The following is an 18,178-nucleotide window of genomic DNA, read 5'->3' as shown; positions in this document are numbered from 1 at the left end:
ACATCCAGCGTTGACTGCTGTGATAAATATGGCGTATTTTAGGACTGTCTAGCTTAACCTTGTCCCAGTGTCCTTTGGACTGAAGAGACCAAAGTGGAGATGTTTGGTGATAATACACATGGCCACGTCTACAATGCCTATAGTGTCTACAATGTCTGCGTGTTAGTAAATCTGGGCTTATGTGTTCATTGCACCTGACATGTTCCCTTTACTATTCTATCCTGTGTGAATAACTTACATTTTATATATTTTGTGAATATGTGCGTTCTATATTGTTTCTTCTTCTTCTTCATGCTTTATATGTTGTATTGTTTACTTTCATATCTTAGTATAACAATAGAAATAATCTAACCAAAATCTATGTTTTTGTTCTAAATTGTTTCCCCTAGCTGTGGACATTTGTACCACTCTCTATGTCTTATGGGAAAGGACTGCAAAGCGGAAGCTGGAGGTCAGATCCAGTGGATGTGTTACAAGTGTAATTCAAGCAACAAGGGGCGGTCTGGCCGGCAGGCGGTGGCGGACCTAAAGAAGGGAAGGACCGCATCTTTAGTACAGGTTAGCAGATATTTTGGATGTTGTACAACACGTATAAAGTCACTTCCTACTTATCGCCATTGAGTTTCTGCTATTAACTGTATTATACTATAAGGTACAAAGCCATGATCACAAACATTGCTCTACATATGTGTGAAACAGTATGCTCACAGTCTAAATTCTATACCTATGTGTCTATGGAGTGCCAGGAATCCAGTGCCGGCAAGGCAAAAGTGCCACCATGCTGCCCATGTGACTTCCCCTAGGGTGACAGCATTTTGTGTGAGTGTCCCATGTGGCCAGTGGTATATTGGCTAGGACTCTGTGAGGTCAAGTTAGTAGGCACATGGTCGAGCTCAATTATAAGCTTGTAATATATTCCTGTAAAACTAGCCTTTATATACACTGTGATGGGTTGAACTTGTTGGGTGGTTCAGCAGTGGAGAATCCTGATCTTCTCACCAGTTCTCTGTGAATCTTCCTGTTCATTCCACCTATTTTTTTTTTAATGTAGTTTGCACAGAAAATGTGCCAGCAAATAACGTGTTATCCGGCTCTGTCAGTATTAGCTGAGAATTGTGTGAATCGCCTGTGTCACCTTTTCACAATCCTTCATTTTCATATATTTCCAATTAAGTAACATGGAAGAATTTTACCAGGTTTTTTTTTAATCACATCTTTTAGCTGGAAGCCGTGTGTTCTTCACACTCCATGTATCTGATGGCAAAATGTGAAAAATTAACTCCAGCAGGAATAGACCCTCCTGTCTGAACTGAGCTAGAAAAGCTGACAATTGGCATTTGTTACCTATAGGCATATGGATTACGCCAACACATTAAATGCAGGCTGTTTTCACCTGGTATAAACCTCATTGCAAATGAAATGTACTTATCTCAAATTACCATAAGCTGCTTATTAAATGTTGGTAATCCTGATCTTTAAGGAAATACACCAGTTGTTTTTTTCCTCTCTTTATGTTTTTGTACTCTGTACTCTGTACACTTGACATGACCAACCTGTGGCGCTGGAACTGCATGGGGTCCAAAAATGTGGCATTGGGTCAAAATGTTATTGAGGCTTCCTCCTCTTGTGAAATCTGTCAATGTTATTGATCCCACGAATGCAGCAATTTTTACTCATTGGCTCTGCAATTGCAAGTGCCATGGGGCAGTCGTTTTCTGTGCTGTGTTAGGGCTCATTCACACGGGGCAAGAGGGGGCGGATTCTGACACTGAAGCCACCTCAGAATCCGCCTCCTCACAATAGAGGTCTATGTAGACTGCTAGCTTCCTTTTTTCCGTGAGCAGTATGTTCCGGCTCACGGAAAAAAAGAAGTGAGCTGTCCTTTCTTCAGGTGGATTCCGTGGCTGAGTCAGCCCCGGCATCCGCCTCGCGACAGCGCCCTCCAGACGAAGCCCATTCATTTGAGCCTACTACAGAGTGGGAAGACACAACTGTCAGAAGCCGTGACAGTCGTGGCAGGCACATTTTGGTCCAATTCTGATGCGGCTTCCCGCATCAGAATCAGGACCAAAATACGCCATTCCGTGTCCCGTGTAAACTAGCCCTAACGGACTCTCTACACTGAATGCGTCCTAACCCCTCCTGTCTGCCCTTGAGTGTTTGACTGACAGGTGTAGCATTCCATCTGGAGACTGTCTTTTGATGTATACTGGACCAGTAGAAGTATGAGGCCACCAAATACTACAGGACCTAAAGACTTGTGTATTAATCATACAGTGGAGTGTACAAAGCTACCAAAAATGCCTTTGCTATGTGTGTTTCCACATTCTCTTTAGTATAATACATGTATGCATGTAACATTTATATGTGTATCTATGTATGTGTATGTATATGTATATATATATGTATATATATATTTCATTAATTCCTTTTTATATTAAATTAGATGAGAACTGCTGCTAATCCATCCAGAGAGGAGTCTGCAAGAAAGGTGAGCTCACTTACATACTACGTATAACACCAGATATGTATGCTAACATGCTTGAGGTAAGCCATAGAAGAGATATTGATCCTAACTGATGGTTTGTGAGTCATTAAAGAGGTTGTCCCACCTCAAGGATCCTATCTATACTGATAGCTTATGTAAATTGAAGTCATTTCCTAAATATATTGCTTTAAAAATTCTGCTGTGTTTGCCTTTTATGTTAATTTATTCCCCCCATTGTTTACACAGTTTTGCTATAACCAGGGACCTGGGAGATAGGACAAGTGATGTCACTTAGTGCTGGTAGGACAATCTGTTCAGATAATTGCACTTTGCTGATAAAGCCTAGTCTGTTATCTCTCTATGTAAACACACAGATGACACTAAGTCCCTTCTGTACAAGAATCTGCATATTATCTGATTTGTATAAGTGTTTTTTGTCCTTTTCAGCATGGTGGGAAGGTGTAGGGGAGGGGGGGGGTACAGGAAGTGAGAATCCACACTGCATGGGAGAACCCCATTAAGGACTTTAACATCCAGATGTATGACACTAATAGCTTAACCATTGAGAGATCCACATATTTGTCTACTTTTGTAATGGAAGTAAACGTCCTGCATACAGAGAGCGAGCAGTCAAAGCTAACAAGGAGGGGAAGGGGAGCAATAGTCCTCAATCTGCACTCAGCTTCACAGGACAGAGCTGCAAACATGTGGTCCATATGTCCACAGTGTTGTTGTTGTTAAGATCCGACACTCCTCCATGTGCATAAAGTTATTCTGCTCCTAAGCCCACTCTAGAATGGAGGGAACCTAGGAGGATTTCCAGTGACTTGGATTCCTAGCACGAGCTTCAGGTGTGCAAACCTTAGAATTGATTTTTGGGAGTTTTGAAGGAGGCCTGGGGTAACAGAAGGAAGGGTTACCTGTGGGGGGTTCCATATGAACTTCAAAAAGTAGAGAGGTAAGAGTTGGAAGGAAATAAGGTCCTGACCAGGGACTCAAGCGGGCTGTTCACCAGCCATGAGATGCCTCTCTCAGGATAGAAAGCCTGCAAATCATCTCGTGAAGGAAGTATCGGACCACCTATGATATGGTGCTGGTGAACCTGTTCAGACCAGGAAGCTAGAGCCACCCAACCTAGAGGGGAAGTCTGAGTCATTGAAAAGGGGATTCAGGTGATGGGACGGGGAATTGATGCATCATTCCATCTGATAATAAGAAAAGGACAAACAACAAAGACCGCGGGGTCTGTAGCAGGAGATCCCTGCTCACTGGTAATGATGAGGAAAAGGCATGAGCCAAAATCACGAAACAAACTGATTTATTGTAGTACGACGCGTTTCGGGCCACCTGGGGCCTTTTTCATTACCCATAGGCAAATTTTCATTTCCTTTGGATAAAACTGGATATTTTAACCCTTTAGTGTTTATAGGAGTGGAATTGCTTAAAGAACATAAATAGAGGGCGAGATATGTATTAGGTATTAGGAAGAATATTCCATACTTACAGTGTGATACAATTAACGTTAATTGTTGTAATCCTGCCTGTGTGAGGGGACGGCTCCGGAGCCGCGCTCCATCCTCTGCTCAGCAGACTATTCCGCCTCGCTGCCCTGCTCGAGTACTCACCTGAGACAGGATAATTATGGAGCTGCTGAAATGGCCTTTCCTCACCCTTGTTTACTGCTTTGTCTCATCAGAAATTGCCCTCACTGCAAAAACCCTTGAAGGGAAAAGAGAAAGGAAGCTGGCAGATGTTCTGGACTCCCAGACTGATACATATCTCATTTTTTATTCATATCCCAATGCAAAATATGCAGTTCATAAATATTTTATTAAAAAGGAAATATTTAAAAGCTATATAGAAATGTGAAGGGTGTTTGCGTACACGCAAATATCACACAGCTTCCGTGTAAAGAGGATGCCTTCAATGTATTCCTAGGCTGTGGTTACATTTGCAAAGATCTCTATTCAGAGTATGCAGTGTGGTAGCGCTCATCCACATAACACCTCGTATTTCCATTTACAGGATTTATAGTGCTAAGTACGGACCACCGCATAGTTTGTCAATGATGTCCTCAGGGGCTCATTAAAAGATGCCATTTTATGATAACCAAGTTTTAAACAACACTTTGATATGGAGCGATAGATAGAGTTTGCTAGTCCTTGGGCTCCCAGCAACGAAAAAGGAATCGAGAATCCGAAAAGAAAATTCTCTTTATATAAGGGTTGCTAAAATTGGTCACTTGATGAAATTTACCAATATTTCTGCATAGGTATGGCAGATACCCAATAGCGTTGAATTGTATATTATATAGCATATTTGCTAAAGATCATAGGGCAGACCTTAACTTTTGTCAGTACCGTTCAAGTAACCCTAAACACTATACATCCCTTTGCTTTAGTGCTAGTTGTACCAGCCATATTACATTTGATTGCACGTGGCTGGTGGCCAATATATAAACACTAGCTGGTACCCGCGACTTTGTCTGCGGTGATTGTAGAAGTGGGTATATACAAGCGCGGGTAAGGTTTTCGTACTGTGTATAAGGTATGGGATATGAAATGTAACTGTGTATCTTGTTTTTGCTGTAATTCTGAGAATACGTGAGACTTTTGTGTTGAATGTAATTTGTATTTCAGCTGCTATACGGTGTTGTTATAAACTGTACATAGTGTCTTTGGGACAGAGGTACTTCAAGTTAATATACTTCGATATACAACATTGTATGATTTGTTATTTTCCGCCAGTACATGTAAGTTTTGGACACAGGATACTCTTGAGCAAGCCACATAAAGTTGTCCATGTGAGAAGCCTGGTGTGGCCTGTGGTATTCCTGCTACTTTCAGCGTTTGTCCTTGAGATTTATTAATGGTCATTGTAAAAGCCAACTTAAGGGGAAATTGTAGTCGTTTGAATTGAAATGGGAAATGATTTGGTATAATTGGAATGCGTGGGGTTTACACACTGTCACCTTTAGCTGCTCCTGTAAGAATAGTGGCTTCAATGATATTTGTTCCTAGTTGTGTGACAAGTAGCCTCGTGCCATTACACAATCGGGGTGCATCCAGATTACGCATGAGTAGAACAGGGCCGCCAATCTTCAGTTCTAGTTTATGTGAAGGGATGCCGAGTAATTCTAAGGTGGGCAGTAAGGCAGATTGGTGACATTATTATCGACCGTTACGTGTCCGTGGTGTGTTGAAACGGTATATTGGAGTATACAGGCCAGAAGTAGTCCCAATGCAAACATGCTATCGTAACTTACCAGTGTCGTTGGCGTGGAGACCGAGGGAAGGTGGATGGATCGTGAAGACGAAACGGCAGTGAGGTGAGAGTGCCGTCGGGGAGTGTGGCGGGCTGGAGAGAGTAGTTCCGGTGTTGCGGCCTACGGTGGAGGCGCAAAATGGTGGCGTGCTGGAAACACGTTCTGTAGGTGCTAAGATGCACAGGCTCCTGGCAACACAGTGGAGTGGCTGGGTGGGCGGTGTCGCAGATCATCAGAGCAGTGGGGGTTGGCAAACATGGCTGCTCCGGAGGTTTAAAGAGGTAGCCTCCTGAAGTATCGTTAAGGTGAGGGGTAAAGTATATGTATATGTGATTGTGTGGGGTTAGGGGCTAGGCTGTAGAGGGCAATAGGAATTTTGTGGCTTGCTATGGTCCAAAGTGTGTGAGATTGCAGAGATGGTGGTGTGAGTTTGGGTTTTGTGGGGGTCCTGGGAAAAACGTATGTGCGCTATTGTGACGAAGAGTAGCCTATTGCGCAATCTGGTGTAGTAACTATGTTTGTGGAAAATTTCAGCCAAATCGGTGAAGCGGGTTTTGCGTGATTGAGGAACAAACATCCAAACACACAAACCCACAAACATCCAAACTCACAAACTTTCACCTTTATAATATTATAACAGGATACCTAGGAATAAGGATGAATATTTAGTGACATAATCACGGTATAACTGTAATGTGAAAAGTCATACACTGTTCTCACATCTTTACAAAAGAACATATCCAAGGACATAAGAGAAAACTATGTTCACGTGGTGATGAAAGTGGAATGCAGAGTAAGACTTAAAAGGGTTTCCCTGGCTTTTCATATTGGTGACTTATTCTTAGAATAGGCCATCAATATGAAATGTTTCTTTGTCTGACTCCTGGCACGCCTCGCTGATCAGCTGTTATGGGGAGCTGCCAGTACTGGACCAGTAGAGTGGATGTAGCTAGAAGCAGATAGCTCTGCATACTGTGTAGTATTTGTGGTGGATTACTGTATCTATGTTCCCATTCACTTGAATGGGAGTTCAGCTGCAATAATCATGAAGATCCAATACACGGTGGGCAGAGCTGTCTCCTTCCAGCTTCATCCACTGTATAGTGCGATCTCCAGCAGAAATTCAGCTGATTGGTGGCGGTGCCCGGTGCCAGACACTTACTACTTTGATATTGATGACTTATTCTAAGAATATAACATAGCCAAGGAGCAAAGACAAGGGTACTTGATACATCATCACTGTAGTAAACAACGAAGGACTAAATGCCAACACCATTGTGACCTCAACACAATAGACCAAAACCTAACAATAGACGTACACTTGTGTAACTCCATCACAATGTAGCTCAGCTTACAAATGAATGAAAATATTAATGTGAGATCAACACAGTAGAGCTCTATATATGGATAAGGATAATGGACAAACACTGTTGTGACTTCATTGCAATAGAACTCTGAATAAAGACAAATCTCAACTACAACACATGCAAAGACTAAAGATGAGCAAAATCCGTCATCTTAATAGACACAGCCTTTTAAGTGAGAAATACTTGTGTGATCTTATCACTGTAGAACTCTGCCTACTACATAGTACGGGTAAATAAAGACATATGTCCATCAAGTTCAATCCCAGGATGGCAACGGAAATAAGCGTTCCATACATTTACATAAGCATCAATGCTATTGTGCTGTAACATATTATACAAGCCTTTTGGCGGAACTGTTCGCAGGCATTAACCCTCTTGATGCCTCGATCAAAGCTTACCGAGGCATCAGTTTGCCGGCAGTCCAAGTATACAAAAAAAAAATTATATATATATATATATATATATATATATATATACATACATACTAGCCTCTGCCCGCGGCTTCTTCTGTGGGTTGTTGGAGTGGACGATCCACCTATATTCAGCAAATTGCTGCCTTCGATGGTTTGCCTGCTGTGGCGTTTTGGCAGCTCTTAAGCTGTCCTGCTGCTGAACTTGTTCCTTGCACTGTGCCTGTGATTGTTTTGGCATCTCAGCAGCTCACATGGAAGCCATATAATCAGCGTGTTGTTGGTGTTGATGATCCGCATGCTCTGGGGTTTTGGCACCTCTCAAGCTGGCCTGCCGCTGAACTCGTTTCTCGCACTGTGCCTGTAATTGTTCCGGCATCTCAGCAGCTCACTGCGATGCCATATAATGCATATTTTGTTGGCGTTGATAATTCCCCTCAGCGCCACTTGAGGAGAACTCTGTGACTTCGAGCTGCCTTCATTGCTCTCGTTTGCGACAAATTAGATTTTCCAGGCTTGTTTAAAATTGACAAACTGCCACTTTGGATTAAAGGTGTTTGCCCATGTCAGTCTGTCTGCACTGCCTGGAGCAGATCATTGTAAACATTGTAAATCATATACACATTAGGTATCTCTGCGTCCAAAAACGGTCTACAAATTTATAAAAATACTTTTTCCATACGATGAACCGCAGTTCCGCTGTTTTGCCTCTTGTACAAATTTGTATAAAAAGTCATCAAATCATTAGACATTCCCCAAAATGGTATAAATAAAAAGTACATCTGGCCCCGTGAGAAAAAAAGACATCTTATGCAGACACATACACAGAAAAATAAAAATGTTTGGGTGTCAGCTTATTGTGACTCCAAGAAATTTTTTTTCAAAGTTTTGGATTTTTTAGGGGATTAAACTATCTAAGGGCTCGTTCACATCTGCGCCCGGGAGTCCATGCACAAAACAGGGCAGGAGACGGAAACCTGCTGGCATCTTTCAAACCTATTCATTTGAATGGGTTTGAAAAGTGTCTGGCCGTTAGTGGCGGTGAGCGTTTTATGCTCTCCGCAGTGAAACCGTTTTTTTTTTGTTTTTTTTTAACTGGATACAGAGTCGGACATGCAGTACTCTGTGTCCGGTTTAAAAAAAACGGTTTCGCCGTGGAGAGCATAAAACGCACACTGACACTCACAGCCGGACTCGGTATGACAGGTTTCCTTCTTCTGCATGCAGAAGATGGAAACCTGATAATGGAGTTCAGGCACTGGTGTGAACCCAGCGTCAATTTGGTATCCCTGTAAGTGTACAGACCCATAGAATACATGTTCTATATAATTTTGGCTGCATAGTGAATGCTGTAAAAACGGAGCCTGTAAGAAAAGTCCTGCAAACGCAGTTTTTCTCTAATTCCACCCAATTCATCATACAGAATATTAAATGGTATCATTAAAAAGTACAACTTGTCCCGCATAAAGTAAGCGCTCAGAGGTCTCTGTGAATAGAAAAATAAAAAAGTTACTTTTGGAAAGAGGGGAGTAAAAATGGATGGAAAGGGTCATTTTTGGTGCGTTCAGTATCTCTCCAATAGTTTGGATGACCCGCTGATGTAATTTTGTGAAAGAAATGCCGATTCCCAAGCCCATCGGTCTTGTTTCGGTAGCCTACACGTGATCTGTGCCATTCTTGCAGGATATTGATGTTATTTGTAAGTTATTTTGATGCTTGTGAATGAAACTCCCGGCTCGGTTTCTAAATGTGACTGGAGTAGTCCGGAGAGCGGACTGTGGAGCAAGGAAAAGGGGGTTGACAAGTAACTATGACAACAGCGAAATGATGTGTGTTGTTGAGGACGAGAAGGCGCTCAGGTTGATAGTGGAAAATAGTTCAGAAGAAGTAATTACACGCTGCATTTTCACAGTGGCGGGAAGGGGGGCTCGGGGGTACACGGATTGCTACCAGGCTGTGGATAAAAGGAGCAGACTCAATAATATGACTGCACACAGACAGTAATGTATCTGGCTTTGGCGGTATTTACGCCGAATAAACTGATTCTTGACATAAATGACGCCTGTCCCGCACAGCAGATTTCGGCATTCTTTACATTGTTGTGTATCCCATTGCTTTCTTTAAAGATATGATGTTTGATGTGGCCCAGAATACAATCTAGAAAGCTCTGACTCAATCTGGTTGTAGAATTATTGCATTACTTTAATACAGCGGACCTATTCTTAGCGTTATCAAATCTTCAGGAACCGGATTCCCGACACCTCCGCCTATCAGCTCTTTGCAGGAGTTGGGTTTCACTGTGTACCATACAGATTGGAAAGGTGCCGCAAGTTCAGCCCCATCTACTTGAATGTCACTGCACCTGCACTAACCTATCTGGCCACTACACAGTATACGGAGCTGTTCTAGTCACTTCAAACAGTTGATTGGCTGGAGCGGCATATGGAAGTTAGACTCCCCCCTACCCTGCCGGTCTGATATTGATGGCCTAATCGAAGGATAGATCATCAGTATTAAAGTACTGGAATCCCCTTTGTCATCTGATGTGATGGTGGAATCCCATTGGCCTGGTGATATGAAGAGTAGTCCCCTCTCCCCTCATCAGTGAGAAGTTGCAGCTCCATCTCCCTCCTACTCCCTTATGTTTGGCTATCCATACAAATAAACATTATTATTTGTCAAATTGTTATGTGTTAGGGGGCGTTCACACTAGTGTCAGTGTCTGATGTTAATGTCCGCGCAAAATCTTGCACAAACATTAGCATCGGACACTAGCATTTTGTATTGATTTAATGGGACATCATGTGCATTCTTTTACAGTACATGTAGGTTTTTGCTGTCCGCTTGAAAAATTGGACATCTTTGTGAACAGACACTTAAGGCAGACTCGGACAGTAAAAGATCGCACATGATGTCCAATTAAATCAATGCAAAATGTACCGGATACAACTAGTGTCCAATGCTAATGTCCGTGCAAGATTTTGCGCGGACATTAACATTGGACACCGACGCTAGTGTGAACGCCCCCTTAGAGATTGCCTCTGACTGCCATATTGAACAGTCTTTTTGTGTGTTACTGCGACAGTGCTCTCCTCTCAAAGCTGTTTGGGTCTCATTTTGCACTTTGCACAACTGAGTTAAATGGGTTACTCCCTGATGAAGAGAACACGAAGGCCTTTACCCTGACTGATGTGTGACTGGTGGTGGACAGTGCTCCCATTCACCTCAATGGGTGCGCCGGACTTAGTGAAAGTACAGTACTCCGCTATCTCTGGCTCGACCATTGAAGTGAATGACGGCACCATCCACCACCAGTCACACTGCAGTCAGGCTGAATGTGCAGCAGGGAAGAAGGACCCCCATTCTAGGTATTGGGGCAGGTCTCACTGGTCAGATAGAGGAGAAATAATTTTCATAACATAACCGCTTTAGGTTTTTATGACACAAGTTGCTGTAAACCTACCAGATACACCATGCCCCATATGGCATGCACTACATTGTACTTACGTACTGGCATAAAACAAGAGTCATCATTGAATAAAGTCATTTATTATAGTCACTTTTCTTGCAACATTTTGGCTTTTTATTCAAGTCTTGATAAAGACTCCATGGAGAGCCAAAGTAGCAAATGGTGGCTAGATACAGGCTAGATATAGATGCACCTGCTTAGGTTATATTTACATGAATTTAACATGGACTACTAGGACAGAAGCTCTTAGACAGTATGGAGAGTGTAGCCTGTGTATAGTGGAGTGCTGGCCGGCCCAGGTTTTTCACTTCATCATTCTCTCTGCTTTGGATGTGTCTTGTCTTCCATTTAGAGCATCAGCTGCTTTTGTACTAATATTGAGTCATTTTGTTGTTTTTCCAGTCAAGCTCTGATTCCGTCCTCGACCCACAGCAGCTGCAGGCTTTCAATGAACTCTGCCGTCTTTACAAAGGAACCTCACGGGTACAGTAACAAGTCTCTTGTCTGCTGGCTCCGCTTGAGAGCTTCTCTGAGTGTTCACAAGTGTCATGACTAGAAGTGCAATACACAAAACTCCCAGATCTGTTTTCTAAAGCCTGCACACAACACAATGTTTCCTATATTTTCTTTGTGCTTCTCTTTGTTGGGTGTTAGTGGATTAAAACAATACAGATGTAGCAGAGCCCGATTTGGAATTTTTATTTGTTCAAGGTTCTAATTTCGAAATGATGAAACCATGAAGATCTTAATAGGTTTACATGTAGTTCTGTCTCATACTACAGATCACACATTGTTATATGACATATGACAAACCCCTTCTGACATATCTATTTATGGGATTTTTTAAATTATTATTCTATGATGATGCTATACGAGGTTTAGTGAACCAGTCATACTTTGCGTGCAACACTTTTTGCATCAGTCACTATTTAACCAATTGACAATTTAATGTAAAGTAAAGCTGAGGATTTGGTGCTACGTAATAGAATTTCATGGCTCTGAACCCCACTTAATCTACACCCAGGACTGAACCTTAAATGGATGCCGTACTTTGTCTGTAAGTAAAATAAAGTATAAATCTGCATCAGCGAGGGCAGCTTTAAGAGTTTGTGATGGCTAAACATACTGTAATCCATTAGCACAAACTTCATGATAATAAAAACGCTCTTTTCCTGCCTGGATAACCCAATCCTTTACCTATTTCATCAAGGATACCTAAGCCAAAGAGTGAATAGATATGATGTAGAATTTAAGCAATATAAAAATGATATTTTCGTTCTACATCATATTTTTCAGGATATACTGTACTAATCTCCTGTTTGTGGCTCCTAGTGCATAGATGAAGCTGAGATGTTCTTATTTAAGTGCTGATTTATTCATGTCTGCACTGTACAATGTATATATATATGTGTGTGTGTGTGTATATATATATATGCACATACATATGCATGAGTATGTACGTGCCTACATAATTACATATGATGTGACGCTTGCAACTTTACTGAGAAAAATATGTATATTTTCAGATGACAGACTGGTTGCCGATAATAAATAGTGTAGGTGGAATTAAAGACTTTTCAGCTAGATGACAGCTTCAGTCTGTATATGCATATGAGCTCATGTTTTACTAGCATATTTGTGGACTAGCAAGCCACCTGTCCTTCTTTCTATTCCTGGTCACTTAAAGGGGTCCTAGCATTAAAATGTTTTTTTGGTTTTTTTTCTCTCTAACACATAGGAATAGCATTAAGAAAGGCTATTCTTCTCCTACTTTTAGATGTCTTCTCCACGCCACTGTTTGGTAGAAATCACAGTTTTCTTCTATATGCAAATGAGTTCTCTCGTAGCACTGGGGGCGGTCCTCAGTGCTCAAACAGCACTGGGGGTGTCCCCAAAGCTGCTAGAGAAATCTCCAGCGATGCCTTCATCTTCTTCTGGAACGGCCTCTCCCCGCATCTTCTTCCGGCACTGACTTCAAACTTCTAGGCATGCACAGTCGGCTCTGACGTCGGGCCGAGGCGACTGCACATGTGCGTGGTCATTTTCTTGTGGCCGCTTAACCCAGCTTACTGTGTAAGCGGCCACAAGAAAATGTCCGATTACACCAGGTGGGCATGTGTGAGGAGAGTTCTCTCGCAGCATTGGGGACGCCCCCAGTGCTGCGAGAGAACTCATTTGCATACCGAAGAAAACTGGGATTTCTACCAAACAGTGGCGCAGAGAAGACTTCTAAAGGTAGGAGAACAATAGCCTTTCTTAATGCTATTCCTACGTGTTATCAAGAAAAAAAAGTCACTTTAATGATAGGATCCCTTTAAAGGGGTTGTCTGGTGGGAAAAATAATTTTTAAAACTGCCTCAGAGTGGGTTAAAAAATACAAGATGCAATACCCACCTCGTGATCTCTCCCAGCGCTCCCTTGCCAAAGTTGTCTGGGTCCTCTGCCGGTTCCCTATTTAAGTAACCAGAAATAAGTTGAGTGGCCATTTTCTGTGTGTGGAGAAGGAGCGAGAAGTAGTTAGCGGTGGATGACCGGTACAGCAATATTTTGGAGCGAGGTTATAGTTAAAACTTGGAGTTGGCTTTATAAGAGTAGAGTATCTTGTTCATCTTTTAACTACGTGGTTTAAGTTTCTGGTGAGAATTGGTCTGTGTGTGAGCCAGGTTTACCAGCTTGTACACTATGTCCGGAGATGGACTCCTAGCATTATAGATATCTATGAAGCTAGGATTCCCTGATTCTCCTGTACATACTGTAATGTAGGCCGGTAAATCCGGCACACACATGAACAGAGGCTCGATGGAAAACCGGCCTAACAGACGGCCCTTGTAATGGCCCAGTACATTATCGTGCGCCCTCGCTATACATATATAAGTTTACACATATTCCTATCTCCTTGGTGAGAAACTGATTCATTCTCCCTTTTCTTCCTGTTTTCCTCTCGTCTACAGCTGGCTCTGCTGACTGAATTGTGTCGCTCGCAAAGCCCAGAAAAATCTTCTATCCATAACCCTTATGGTGGGGTTTCCTCAAGCAGTGTTTTTCAGAATGAGAACTTCCAGTTGCATCTGGCACCCCCACCTATCATTGACGAATAGTTCTGAAACACTTTTATTTGGTACACTCCAACCAATGGCCGTCCTTGTCATCTCCACTCATCTCCTAACTGTACAAGATGGATGCTCAGCCACTGGAAGAACTGAACTGTGAAACTTTTGTGTAAAATATATTTATACATGTATGTTTAATGCAAACACTAATATACTCCCAGTTCTTGTAAATCATATTATCTCTGTGTAAGTGTTCATATCATAACACAATATAGTTATATCAGGATGCCATACTTATTGTTATCACCGCTACAGCCAGTGGTTGGCTGCACAGGTCCTATCCCACCATCACGACACCTCGGCCTGCAGAAATCACAGGAGCGTTGGTGCTGGAGCATTGGAGCATTTAACAGGTAAGTACAGTTAAATCCTTTGAGATGTCCACCCAAAAGTGCATAAAAAAGTGGTCTTTTAGGACGGTGGTCATCTCAAAGAAGATGGTTAATATGGAAAACCGAAAATCCATCAATGGCACTGCCATTTTGTTGTGGATCGCAGATCCCAGGCTTGTATGGCATATTTGTATTGCAGACTGCTCTAAGCAGCCTGTAATAGAACTACCACTATTTTACAATGCAACACATACACATTAACTATCGCTGTATCCAAAAACACCCGTTCTACAAACTTATAAAGATATTGAATAAGCAGTGATCAAAGTAAAATGGTATAACTTAAGAAAGGCTATTCTTCTCCTACCTTTAGATGTCTTCTCTGCGCTGCCATTCGGTAGAAATCTTGGTTTTCTTCGGTATGCAAATGAGTTCTCTCGCAGGACTGAGGGTGGTCCCGAGCACTCAAACAGCACTTAGGGCGTCCCCAATGCTGCGAGAGAAATCTCGAGTGCCGACTCCCTCTTTGTTTGGAACGGCCTTTCCCCGTGGGTCAACTTCTAGACATGCGCAGTCGGCTATGCCATCGGGCAGAGCTGACTGCACATGCCTGCGGCCATTTTTTTTTGTGGCTGCTTACGCTTTGTACTCTGTTGAGCTACAGGAGCGTACTGCGCATGCGCAGTATGTTCGCATAAGCATCCTCATACACAGAAATTACAGGTGTTTTTGATATTTTTTAAGGGGTTAAAACGCAAAAAAACCCCTAAAACTATATAAATTTGTTATCCCTTGAATCGTTCTGACCCATAAAATACAGGGGATATTTTATTTTGGCTGCACAGTGAGAGCTTGTAAGAAAGTTGAACAAATGCAGTTTTTCCCCAATTCCACCATATTCTTTTTTCCAGAACCCTAGTACATCATACAGAATAATAAATGGCACCATTACAAAGTACAATTTATTCCGCAAACATTAAGCCCCATATGGCTCGGTGGACAGAAAATTTTTAAAATAAGTTAAGGGGTTTGGCAGACAGGGAGTCAAAATTGAAAATCAAAAAATGCCTCTGGTGGGAAGAGGTTAAAAGCTGCTTACTGTAAGTGGGCTGATGACTTAGTTCCCATTGTCCAGAAATGTTTTTGTTCTAATCCTTTGTTTCCAGTAGGTCAATACCTCCCTGGTGTTAGGATATATATCTGTGGCCTTCTCCCGTGGCAGGAGATACTCCCCTTCAGGTTTGCCTACCGCTGATGTACAATTGCTCAACTATGAAAGTGCAAAAATAAAACGGCAAATAAACTGCTATTTAAAGAGCAGAGCACCTGCTTGTCCTGATGCCGGAGGCCCTGCGGCTGCTGGAAAGAAGGTAATAATAATAGTAGTTGTAGCATTGTGATAAGTAAAGCTGATTAGCAGATTCTAATTATCCCGCGCTCCCGCTATATAAACCAATTGTGCTTGTGGGTGCTACACCGACCTTTACCACGAAACAGCAGAACAGGAATCGCACAGAATAACACATAATAACCCTTATGATTGAGCTTTCTTATTATAGAAGGACGTCTCAACAGGTTTATTGTGCTTCCCTAGGGGTCCTGTTGTTAAAGTGACCCTCCAGCCAGGAGTTCAGAAATGATATGTACAGTAAGTCAGTACCTACAGGGAATGATTTACCGGCTATTTGTATTGCTGTTTAGCACAGCTTCATTAAAGGGGCTCTATCAGCAAAATCATGCTGCTAGAGCCCCACATATGCGTGAATAGTCTTTAAAAAGGCTATTCAGGCACCGTAAATGTTATATTAAACTACCCCCCCCCCCCCGTTTTAAAATAATACCCTAAAAAAGAATGTTATCTACTTACACATCGTGCACGCTGGGCGGGCATTCAGGGTGTGTCTTCATCTTCATCCACACCTCCTCTTCCTCCGATATCCTTGGGTCCCGTCCTCCTCCGGCGCTCCCGAACGGACTTTGATAAAAAAATAAAAATTACCTGGGCGCATGCACAGTAGCATGCGGCTTCTATTACGGCTACTGCGCATGCGCCCAGGTCATTTTTTTTTTTATCATAGTCAGTTCGCGAGCGTCGGAGGAGGATGGAACCCGAGGACATCAGAGGAAGAAGAGGCAGGGATGAAGAAGAAGGCACACCCTGAATGCCCGCCCAGCGTGCACGTTCGGTAAGTAGATCACATTTTTTTTAGGGTATTATTTTAAAACGGGGGGGGGGGGGGGGGTAGTTTAATATAACTTTTACGGTGCCTGAATAGCCTTTTTAAAGGCTATGCACGCATATGTGGGGCTCTATCAGCATGATTTTGCTGATAGAGCCCCTTTAAGACCCGACAGATTTGTGACTACAGCTTAATAGATAAACTAATAAAAATGCGCCAGAATTTTGGCATAAGAAACTGGCTCCCATGCTTTACAGCTCATCTTATAACAGTTTGTGTGTTATATAGGACAAGTGGGTGACACTTCCGAGGACGGGACTTCATATGCCAAAAAAGTGAGCCAAAATTTTGGCAATTTTGTTGGAAACTAAGCCAGCTAATAATTGGTGTAAAGTTATACTAGACAGTCTAAAAGTACATCACACTACATTAGACACCTTGAAAGATTTGGTGCAGTTTAAGACAGTCTAGTCTTTAAAATTAGTTTATCTGGTCCACTGTCTATAGATGGTCTGACATAGTCTGAGTCTGCCCCATCTTTGATTCAAGCTGTTGCTTTCCTTCCCATTCAGATCTGGCTTTTTCAGATTGTCTGCTGTGTATAAACACAAGTTATCGCAGACTTCTCAGAGAGTGCATGGAGGCGGATTTCTATTACAGCATTATGATAGGGCTAGTTCACACAGGGCTCCGCATGAACACATTCCATTGTGGCTTTCTGCTCCGGATTAGGCCCAAATGAATGGGCCTAGTCTGGAGGGTGGAGTCACGAGGCAGACGCAACGGCTGAATCAGTCGCGGAATCCACCTGAAGAAAGGGCAGCTCACTTCTTTTTTCCATGAGCGGGAACAAACCGCTCAAGGAAAAAAGAACGTTAGCAGTCTACATAGACCTCTATTGTCAGGGGGCGGATTTTAAGGTGGATTCGGCGTCAAAATCCACCCCCTCTTGCCACGTGTGAACTAGCCCATAAAGTACAGATCAGGCTGGGTTCACATCTCTGTTGGAGACTCTATCGCAGAAACCATTAGAAATCAGCAGAAAGTGAAGTCCTACATGGAGGACTTCTCTCTCCACCACTTTCAGTTTTGAAATGGCGGACCCTGTTATAGTCAATGGGGTTTGCCATCCCGCAGACCCCATTATAGCCGTTGTCCATGTAAAACCACTGTTTTAGTAGTCTGGCTCTCTTTTGTTCAAGACCCTTAGCGGACCCAAATGACTGGGACCATGGCACTAGTGTTAGTAAATCACCAAAAATCCTAAGTACAATAAGGAGAAGTCTTCCTCTGTCCTTATCCATTATAACTACTACTGGTAGTAGTTTCTTTACATGCAATATTGCCAGGAGTAACTGTAAAATAGCTAACAAATAGCCGAGAAGAGTCCAAGAGAACATAATATAGGATATCCAATGACACTGGACTGCAAATACAGGGCAAAATGTAGCTAAAAAGATACCTGACACAGAAAAAGATAAATCTAAGCACAATAAGAAAGCTGTTTACTTTCTGTGACTTATATACCATCTGCAACACAAGCAGCTATTCAAAAAT

The 18,178-nt window shown here is 42.4% G+C and overlaps 1 protein-coding gene across 1 annotated transcript in view; it reads left to right on the top strand.

Moving 5' to 3' along the window:
• The window catches only part of VPS8 (VPS8 subunit of CORVET complex), a 129,244-nt gene extending 114,961 nt beyond the window's left edge, over positions 1–14,283 (top strand). Inside the window, exons 44-47 of the mRNA XM_075284046.1 lie at positions 390–558; positions 2,447–2,491; positions 11,402–11,482; positions 13,951–14,283. Of these exons, the coding sequence (XP_075140147.1) occupies positions 390–558; positions 2,447–2,491; positions 11,402–11,482; positions 13,951–14,097 (442 nt within the window). The 3' untranslated portion in view covers positions 14,098–14,283. The remainder of the gene's footprint in view (positions 1–389; positions 559–2,446; positions 2,492–11,401; positions 11,483–13,950) is intronic.
• Positions 14,284–18,178: the final 3,895 nt, after the last annotated feature.

This window comes from Leptodactylus fuscus, chromosome 8 (assembly GCF_031893055.1).
Source record: "Leptodactylus fuscus isolate aLepFus1 chromosome 8, aLepFus1.hap2, whole genome shotgun sequence".
Taxonomy (NCBI): Eukaryota; Metazoa; Chordata; class Amphibia; order Anura; family Leptodactylidae; genus Leptodactylus; species Leptodactylus fuscus.
Note: the sequence above shows the minus strand (reverse complement) of the source record. Positions and strands in the feature narration are given on the sequence as shown.